Here is a 10661-nt window from a genome sequence, read left to right as displayed (position 1 = left end):
TTGCATTTGAGGCTTGAGTGGCTGACCGCAGTGTGGCCTCAGCTGCTCTAGAGGTGTATAAGTGGGTGAGGCGTAGCCTTTTCATCTGTCAATAGAACTCATGCCTCTCAACGCTGGAATAAAAGCAGATTGCTATTTTTTTTAACCTTCCCTGGTATCCCTGGCCTTTAGCTGGGACTGCCCAGTCATGTGTGCTGCATTCAAGATGTGGTCCAGCCAACATCACAAGGAGTTTAGTTTTTAGTGAAGAGTGTTTTGTGATGGCGAGGTCCCTTAGACTGTTTGTGCCTCAATCCAAGCCTGTGTTTGTGTTGGATATAATTGTGGATAATCTGGGTTGTTGAGTGTCTATCTCAGTTTGTAACAAGTGACTACCGTTGTGTCATGTCTCTCACCAACAGATCGAGCTCCATGTGCATCTTGATGGCGCTATTAGAGTGGAGACCATCCTTGACGTCGCCAAGTGAGTTAAGAATAGCTTCTTATATAATGCACAATGTTCAGTATTCATTTCGATGAGCATTTAAAACAATGTTATTGTAAGTACAGTATTAGATTTGATTTTGTTTTCAATAGCTTTAAATAATAAATGTTGCTGTATGAACTGTAAAGTTGTGCCAGCACACTCAAACCCTCTAAGAGGGCCATTTATTGATTATAGAGGAATATGTGCTGGACTTTCCTCTATGACAGATGTTTCTGTCCCAGCCACCCCCATTAGAAACTAATGAATGATGATTTGATTTCATAATGCTCTCTATGAACTAGCGCTTGTTTAAACACCCTCTCTGCCCTCTGTAGGCGACGAGGGATCACCTTGCCTACTGACTCAGTGGAGGAGATGACCCACATCTGTATCGTCCACAAGCCTGCCACTCTCACAGAGTTCCTGGGCAAGTTTGCAGAGTACATGCACGTCATTGCGTAAGTCTGTGACTGGGAGATCAATAGGAGTCACTGATTAGATGCTGCAATAAATACTGTACTTCAGTTCGCTAAAGGAGGTTTTAGTTTCAGAATCAGGTAGGCCTCCACGGAGGTGTCGCCTCAGAATGACTCACTTGGGAGGGAGTGTTGGACCAGAGGAATGAAGAGTGTGAAGGGGTCATAGGTCATGGATTGCCTTGTTAGTGCTACAGGGAGGCTGTGGTTTTACCTGTGAGTTCTTAGATAGAGATGAAAGTTCAACCTGCTAGTGTGACATGGTACATTGTCTTACGACTGGTGGCATTATTCCTATGACACTCTGGCGACACTCGGGAATGTCTCGACCAATAAATGCAGGCAGAGTCGGCCTATCTGACATGAAACAATGAGGTGTGCCATAGAATTAGAATTTGGACATTTCATATTGAAATCAACATTCCGTGATTGTAAGAGAGACAGAGTCAGGATCATTTGTCCGGGTGATGTAATCAGGTCTTTCAAATGCCATGACACGTTCGTTGCTATGCTGATGCTAGCATTCCGGCATGCTAATTTCACAAGTAATTCGCTACGCTAATGTTACCGAGTTGTCTAGTTTAGCAAACAAACCCACATCACATCAGCCAAAGTAGTGATGGCCTACATATAATTCATTAATAACTGGGTACTACTTTGTCCAATCATAACTAGCTAGATTACTTATTTATTTAGCAGCATGACAATTATTTGACTGATTGGAAACAAAGTAGTATCCAGTTATGGAACTATATTTATCACGACATTGGCTGATGTGATGTGGGTTTGTTTGCTACATCAGTTAACTAGCCAATTCGGTAACATTAGTGTGCGGAATGCTCGCATAGCAACGGACGCGTCATGGCGTGCGAAAGACCTGATTACTTCACCCAGACACATTTTGGCACCCGGACTGTGCTGGTCATGACAGTACTTTCCTTGTTTGTTTGTTTTTCAACAAGAACCATCATCATAACCATAACCGACAGATTCATGGCTGGGTTGTAAATCTGCAGAACATAATGTATGGTTTCAAAGTGCTGGTTTCCGGCCATCAACAAGCTCTCAAAAACACTTTAGCCCAAGCTTGATGGGTATTCCATCCCTCTTGGATGTTAGACATTGCGTAACCTTTCCTCCTGAAGTACCCAGGGGAGTCATTACACATGCAGATCACACAGCACAGCAACATGTCACGTTGCGGCCAGGTGTCTTTGTGGTAACCCAGTCAGAGAGAGAGAGAGAGAGTCAGAGTCGTTACAGTATTAGCCTGGATTCCCAGGCTACCTTTCATGTCATATTGTTATGGATTCCCTTCCCATTACACACTACCTTTCATGTACACCTGAACTAAATCTCTCCCGCTGTGAAGACGGAACTGTGTAGGACTGGGGAAGGGCAAAATGTAACGTTTTAGCTGCCTGTCAGGGAGCAACGTCCCACATGTATGAAAAGAAACAATCAGGGCTTGTAGTGGCATGACAGCAGCTGGCTGTTATTGCTGAATGAAGCATTCTTTGTCAAGGCCCTTGAAAGCCTAGTTTGCATATGTTGCTTCCTCTCTACCACACAGAGAACTTGCTAGCTGTGTTTGGCTCATGCTGGATTGTTGTGTGTGTTAATAGATGGGCAACGCAGGTGGTGTGTGTGTGTGTGTGTCTGTGTGTGTGTGTCTGTGTGTGTGTGTGTGTGTGTGGGGGGGGGGGGTTGGGGGTGCAACAGGCATTCAGGTCTGTACATAAAAAGCATTCACTTGTAGTGTAAATGCTGAACGCAGTGTATTTTTCTAGATCAGGTGATGTGAGGCAAAGCAACAGAAAAGGGAAAATGGGGCTTGCTAGCCTGGTTCTGTCGGCATGATTGTGCAGACAATTTCCAGGATGAATTGTTTCACAGTGATATTTATTTATTATACTTTAAAAAGATAAATAAAAATAAATAAAAATGAAGCATTATGAACAGGTATCAAAATGAGAAATACCTACATAATATTTCCATGTCATCCTTTATCTACTTTGGCTGATTTGGCCCATGTCTATATGTTGCTGTAGGTTGACAGTCCTCTGCTCCTGACAGCCCATTGGCCGAGGGGCTAAGTGCCAGTCAAGTGCAGGTCAGCGGGAGCCTTCAGCCGCCCAATGACAGTAATAGTCGTGGCCTGCTGAGGATATCAACCAGATTACTATTGAGCCATTCAGAGAAACACTCACTCTGCAGGCTAAAGGGAAAAGCACCGGAGGACTAGGCTGTTCTGAGAATGTCTCTCTCCCTTCCCTTTATAACCCAGTACTGTAGCGTACTGTAGCATACTGTGTGTACATACAAAACATTGACATATGACATTGCACTTTGTGTGATTTGTGACTGATCACTTTTATTTTTGAAAGAGCTGAAGAATTGAAGAAGCGCTACCCTTCTGAAGTTGTCATACTTGAGTCTTTTCTCTTTGCTACCCCACTGACGTTGTTGTAATGTGTTCTATTTCCAGGGGAGACAGAGAGGCCATTAAGAGGATAGCCTATGAGTTTGTGGAGGACAAAGCCAAAGAGGGGGTGATCTACGTAGAGGTGAGGTACAGCCCCCACTTCCTGGCCAACACTAAAGTGGACCCCATTCCATGGGACCAAAAAGAGTAAGTGAAGTGTTTATGTTCTGAGTGTGTATGTGCCAAATAGAAAAGTGTGAACATGGGAATGATGAGGCTGTATTTCTTAGGGGCCAACATACTGTTCTGGCTCAGATATTTACATACAGTACATATACTGTCGTGTGGATTAGGGGTTTGATCTCACCATCTGTCCTCTCTCTCGCTCTGTCCCTTGTGTCTCCCTCCCAGAGGTGACCTGAGCCCTGACGATGTGGTCCACCTGGTCAACCAGGGCCTGAGCGAGGGAGAGAAGGCCTTCAATATCAAAGCCAGGTCCATTCTGTGCTGCATGCGCCACATGCCAAGTAATGCACTGTTCACGCTCCTGTACTGTGTGACTGGCCACAGCCCTGAGGGAAAAGAGAGCCCCTCTTCACTGTCCGCCTGCCTGCTGGGGTGGTCCTCCTCATTAGGAGGCAGGATACCTCACAGGCCAAACAGCTCCTACTCAAAAGCACATCATGTTCTGACTCCCTAAATACTTACTGTACCATACCTCCTCTTTTGGGAACTTTTCATGGTCTTATCATTTATTTGTGAATTCTTTGGACCCTTTTTGGAGTTGAATGATGTGGATCTTTGATGTGGGTCGTTTCTATCTCTCTTTTAAATAACACCATTGGCTGATTATCATGCAGACTGTAAGAAGGGGCTCTTATAGTGTGTGCGTGTGTGTGTGTGTGTGTGTGTGTATGTGTGTGTGTATGTGTGTGCACGTGCATGCCTGCGTGCCTGTGTGCCTGTGTGTATGTGTTCACACGTGTGTGTGTGTGTGTGTATGTTAGTGTGTGTGTGTGTGTGTGTGTGTTGACTGTATGAACCATTGCAAATGTGTTAAAGCTATAGTGTCTTATTAGCTTAGCTAATATGTCTTATTAACTTAGCTGCAACATTTGCAGGAAAGGTGCTATACAAATAAAGGTTATTACTATTATTATTATTATTATTATTATTATTATTATTATACAGATATCCCTGTAGCATTAGCGTACTGTAATCATTTCCTGAATGTTCAGTACATATCTCATTTTTTAAAATGTTGTAAGCAAATGCCATTGTCTTTTTTAGTGCAAATATTCCATTGGACAGTGCTCTGAATTCATTCAGGCTGCTTTTGACATTACCTTTGTCGCTTTATACCTTGTTGATCATTGCTTCCATTAGCATTATGCCAGGGATGCTTGGCATGATTCACAATGCCTGTCATACTCATGTAAAATTGGGACATCGTCAGCTCAGTGCTTATCACACACATACACACACATGTCACACACACACACACACACACACACACACACACACACACACACACACACACATACAAATGACATGTTGGTTCGTGTGTGTTCAACTATGCTGATTTGCTGTCCTCTGATCCGTGTGTGTTGCAATGTGCAGGCTGGTCCATGGAAGTGGTGGAGCTGTGTAAGAAGTATCGTAACGAGGGGGTCGTGGCCATTGATCTGGCAGGGGACGAGTCTCTCAACTGTGAGGCCTACACAGGACACAAGCTGGCTTATGAGGTGGACATCACCCTACTGAACCATATAGACACCACAGTGTCCCATTATAATGAATCATGTCACACACACACACACACACACACACACACACTCATGCAAGCACGCGCACACACACACACACACACACACACAGACACACACACACACACACACACACACACACACACAGACACACACACACACACACACACACACACACACACACACACACACACGCACACACACACACACACACACTGTGTGGGAGAACCCTTTCAAACTTGCACAATACTTTTAAGAGGTGGGCGAATATTGCTTGAGGTCAAAGGTGAGCCTGTCAACACTATAAACGTTCTTCACGTGTGACTCTGTTGGCTTCATCTGTCAGATAACATCAGTTAAACTACAACCAAACTTTATTAGGAATGTCTGCCATTAAAGGCCCTTGTAACCTGTAACCTGTCCTTAATTGCACCTCTCTTATCATTAGAACTCATTGATCTGCTGAAGCAATAAGGCACGAGAGGCTGTGCTTTATCGTGAATAAAGTCACAGCTGAGGGGCTCCGCTTCGCGTCGGGCTAGCAAACCCGTCAGCTGTGACTTCTTTCATGATAAACTCAGACTTGAGTGCCTTATTGCTATTATACAAACGGTTACATGACAAAACAAATAATTGTGACATGAAAATAATGCTTTAAGTATTTATTTTGTGATAGATTATGGTAGTTTCTGAGCCCCTGCGCTCAGAAATCTAGTTCTCAAAACCACCACTGCTGTCAAGGTAACCTGACAAACAAATAATTGAATTCCCTTAATTCGTAATTCAAGTGTTTGTGCAGGGATATTAATGCAATTTATGGTAAACAGATACAGTGCTTGTACCCATACAGTACATGCAAACCTGACAGTCATTTAAAATGCTACTTCATATACCTTATGACACATTTCATCGGGAACTGTCATTTCCTCAAACAGCAAGCTATCTCAAGAATAACAAAGGACTTCAGCAATAAATCCACTCAGTCAGTTTATATTGGAACTACATTTATAAAGTAACCATTAGTAATGGAAGAATTCAACAGATGCCGTTTAACAAACATTTCCTTTGGGCGGTGCATTTGGTTATTTCCGTTGGACTTCAACAAACAAACATTAAATCTTTCCCCTTAGGACAACATCTGGTAATGCTAGTAATGTTAACTAAATGTTCCAATGATAGATGTGGAAAAGGTAACATCTGTTTCCATCATTACGTGTGAGGGTGAACACCAGAGCCAACAATAGGAGAGCGCAAATATTATTCTCTAAGCTACTCTCATGTCCTAATATGGATGGTTGTGTTGGCTGCTCGATTAACATTTTTAAGACCAGAAAAAGCTATCTATAATCTAAGGAACAATTTGCTGGAACATGGAATTGAATAATCAAATCTAGTAGCTGTGAGATTCAGTCTCTCTCAGTTTTATTTAGGCTCGCCCTCAGAAACAAAAAGCACTCGTGATAATGGCCTAAGGTCCTTAGAATCAGTTCTTGGTATCTATAAAGCATAGACAATTAGGCTCTTCTCTCCATCCATGTTTTATGGCACAGGCTGTACAGAACAATACAATGAAAGCTTTTTTCAGGAGGCGCTGTATTGCTAATGTAAGCCCCAGATGGTCACTTACTGTAAGTGTGATGCTGATGTGTTTTATGGCTTGTGTACAATCTCCAACCGTTATGCCCTTGAGCAAGACCAAAACTATGTAGCCCCCCCGGGGCGCTGAACTGTGGCTGACTTTGTGATCGTCTCGATGGGGTATGTGATTGTGATGTTTGTGTCTGGGGGGGTATGGGATGGGGGAGGATTGAGAAGAGCGCAAGAGTTTCAATTTCCATCATTAACAGTTTCGTATTGTATGTTGTTGACAGGAAGCAGTGCTGTGTGGGGTCCACAGGACGGTTCATGCTGGAGAGGTGGGCCCTGCCTCCGTGGTGAAAGAGGTGAGCTCTCCTCTAAAGCCTCTGGGTCGTTTATGGGTCAAACACGACCCATAAACATCCTCCACAGCAACAGCGATAACGTCAGTCAAATCACAACTACCTCCACTATGCTGGTAATGAATGTCACTTAACCTTTGACCTATGGCCGAGTTCAGCGAGGGAGCGAAACAGAGGCGGCACGGGTTGGCACGGGTTGGACAGGAGATCAATGATGTTCTCTTGACTTTTGCTAAACAGTTTATCACAGTGTGTCGTACTGAACACGCCCAGTGACAATGACACTACGTTAGCAGCTGGTGAATTGCAATGCAATGGGTTCAGTGAGTATTCCCCACTGGTCTACACTAACTAGGTAGTAGTGGGGATTACTCACCGAATCCATTGCATTGCAATATTTTGGCTTGACTATCAAGTGTGTCATTGATTTTCAACAGCGTTGAAATTTATTTAAATTTTTTAGAATAAAAGTCTGAACATTTGGTCGGTTGCCGACTTATTCACTTTTTTTTTTGTCAGGCTGCTGTGCATCACTATCCAATTTCATCTCTCGCTGGAATTCTTCACAGAGTTATGTGAAGCACTTTTGTAGAAGCCATCTTTCAAAATGACAGACAACTATGCAGCCAAAGACAGTGTGTGTACCAGAATAGCCAGAGTTCTAACTAACGCAGGGGTGAGAAAATTGTTTAGATCTGCTTCTTGACCATATGTGACGTCTCTGTAACAGGCGGTGGAAGTCCTGAAGGCGGAGAGAGTTGGACATGGCTACAGAACATTGGAGGACCAAGTTTTGTACAAACAGCTGCTGGCCCAGAACATGCATTTTGAGGTGAAAAAACAAAACTCTACTCCAAGTTACATTTTAACCATTTAGCAAACACTTTTATCCAAAGCGACTTACAATTACAGATAACAAGGACAGTCTCCCTAGAGTAATTTAGAGTTAAGTGCCTTACTCAAGGGCACAGTAGTGGTGGTGTTCCCAGGTAGGATTTGAACTCATGACCTTCTGATCATCAGTCCAACTCTCTGTCCACCACTTGGCCACCACTACCTCGAGTTACTTCATGTATGATAATGGTCCCCTTGTGAATCACACATCATTTGATCACTCCAAGTCCATCACCCTGGTTGCTCTGTTTCTGTGAATGGAATTAGATGTTATACACCCTTGTAATAACAATAATGTTGAACGTTGATGACACACTGCCCCCTGGTGGAGAGATCTCAGACCGTGTCTGATACTATGATCTGATGTGGAAAACTTCAGGATGATGTTCTTGAAGTCCTAGTGACCCTTACGAGCACCAATGTGTCCCATTTTATGAATCATATTACACACTTTTACTTTCACACACACACACACACACACACACACACACACACACACACACACACACACACACACACACACACACTTGACTGAGTGATGTGATGTGTTTTCAGGTGTGTCCCATATCCAGTAAACTGACAGGAGCCTGCAACCCTGACTTCACCAAACATCCTGTCATCAGGTGAGCTGTCAAGTAACACCAATTCCACTTATTTTGAGTTGCCAAGTTCTACAGTCGTACATTCATATATTATATGAATATAGAGTGACAAGCAGTAATAGTGTTTCACTAATCCTAATACTGAAAGAGATGATAGATATAGCCATATTTTGAAGCCATAGTTGGATGTTTTTAGCAGTTGTATTTGTGTAGATTTATTGGATCTCCTCCGAATGTCAAGTGTTGTATTCTGTGTGCAGGTTCATGAAAGATAAGGCCAACTACTCGCTGAACACAGACGACCCTTTGATCTTCAACTCAACCCTGCAGCTAGACTACGTCACCGCCCAGAAGTACATGGGATTCACTGAGGAGGAATTCAAGAGACTGGTATAGCTACACCCCTTTTAACACTTCCTGTTCATAATTGTGGTTCATGACCACACAATTCAGTATACAATACAGTTTAAAAAAAGTAAAAAGTTTACCCATTGTTGATGGTTCATGATCTGCTCCTCTTCTTTTGCAGAATATAAACTCTGCACACTCCAGCTTCTTGCCTGAGAAGGAGAAGAAGGATCTCCTCAACAAACTCTATGAGGCCTACGGGATGGTGGAGAACACCGGCTTTTGAAAGAACCGCTGAGAGAGAGCTGCTTTTCTACGGCAATGTAAACGAACCCAGGAACAAACCACTTTGGAAACCCTAACCCTCACCGACCACACAATGGAATGTCTCTGCTCTCACGTGTACACACATTTAAACAGCTATGTATATATAAACACATTATATCTGTCCATAACATCTCATCATGGTTATAATATTGCAACGAAGACATGTCTTATTAGTGTTCCAACTGAATGTGGATCACACCGATACAATAATTGTTGACTGTGCAACTGATAACAAAATATATAATGGTCTTAAATGAATTTAATCTGAATGCTATACCCTGTGTTGTCTGTCTCCTAGTTGTGCAGCTATTTTCTCTTTATCCAACCAAACAGAAAAAGTTCAAGGAAATGCCATAGAATCTTGTCAACACCATGCATGTGTTGATTTGCAGCATCACTGTGATGGCCCAACCATCATTCCTCATCCTGTATTCATATCAGACTGTAGGTCTATGAAGGAAAAGTATACTTTACATCAATGTTTAAGGAAAAGTATTGTATTGTACTGAACATCTATGGTGCCTAGGCTAAGAGAAATAGAATCATAATAGTATACTAAGCTCTATGCCTTCTAACTTACCTCCCAGCTCCATATTTCCATTGGTGAAAAGATTCTGGCCGCAATTTACTTCACATTTAAAAATGTGGGATGCATCAGGCAAACCAGGTCTATGTTGTTGTTGTAGTCCTACATGTAAACAGCAGGGGGCGTACTACTGCCATCTCAATCGGCAGAGTAATGCCTACCAAAGTGGTCTTGAGGTTTCGAATGACAACCTCTGCAAGACATGTCTTTCGCTGAGGTAGATTAGAGTAAGAAACATTTAAATGGTGATTTTATATTTTCTTTGACTAAATTAACAAGCAACTCCACTTCCATATCTCATAAGATGAAGGCAAATGACCACATTGACATGAAAACCCTGTCAACAATAAAATAACTTGCATCTTGAACTATCGTTTCTGTCATTCTTGAAATAGTATCAGAATGGATTACAATAACATGGTTCTCACCATGCATAATTTATATACAAATTCCCTCTCATGGGCAACCTCAGTATTGAGCTTCTACTGATGAAGCACTCTCACTGAGTCGGCAAAGGAGCCTGCACCCAGGCACTTGGAGAGCTTGTTAACATGAGTAATGATTTTGATGAAATGAAAACTAAATATTCACTGATCACTAAATATTTATCTTCCTCTCCTCAACCAAATAGTGAGAAATAGGAGGGTTAGGGCCAGGCTTGGCAGATATGTAAACATTAGCTTCCTGCGAACACTTCCATGTACACAGAGATAAATTCAGTCATATTTTATGACACTATACATGACACTCAACTCTATACAGTACTTCCATTTGTCTGGCAGTCATCAGAGTTTTTGAACTCATGTGTTTATAAAATCCAATACAAATGTG

The 10661-nt window shown here is 42.5% G+C and overlaps 1 protein-coding gene across 1 annotated transcript in view; it reads left to right on the top strand.

Moving 5' to 3' along the window:
- Nucleotides 1-10146, top strand: part of ada (adenosine deaminase) — a 13093-nt gene extending 2947 nt beyond the window's left edge. The window contains exons 2-11 of the mRNA XM_080533846.1: nucleotides 402-463; nucleotides 802-924; nucleotides 3431-3574; nucleotides 3779-3894; nucleotides 4988-5112; nucleotides 7005-7076; nucleotides 7804-7905; nucleotides 8523-8590; nucleotides 8830-8959; nucleotides 9099-10146. Coding sequence (XP_080389972.1) covers nucleotides 402-463; nucleotides 802-924; nucleotides 3431-3574; nucleotides 3779-3894; nucleotides 4988-5112; nucleotides 7005-7076; nucleotides 7804-7905; nucleotides 8523-8590; nucleotides 8830-8959; nucleotides 9099-9203 — 1047 coding nt within the window. The 3' untranslated portion in view covers nucleotides 9204-10146. The remainder of the gene's footprint in view (nucleotides 1-401; nucleotides 464-801; nucleotides 925-3430; nucleotides 3575-3778; nucleotides 3895-4987; nucleotides 5113-7004; nucleotides 7077-7803; nucleotides 7906-8522; nucleotides 8591-8829; nucleotides 8960-9098) is intronic.
- Nucleotides 10147-10661: the final 515 nt, after the last annotated feature.

The sequence above is a fragment of the Nansenia antarctica genome, assembly GCF_963989245.1.
Source record: "Nansenia antarctica genome assembly, chromosome: 6".
Classification (NCBI taxonomy): Eukaryota; Metazoa; Chordata; class Actinopteri; order Argentiniformes; family Microstomatidae; genus Nansenia; species Nansenia antarctica.
Note: the sequence above shows the minus strand (reverse complement) of the source record. Positions and strands in the feature narration are given on the sequence as shown.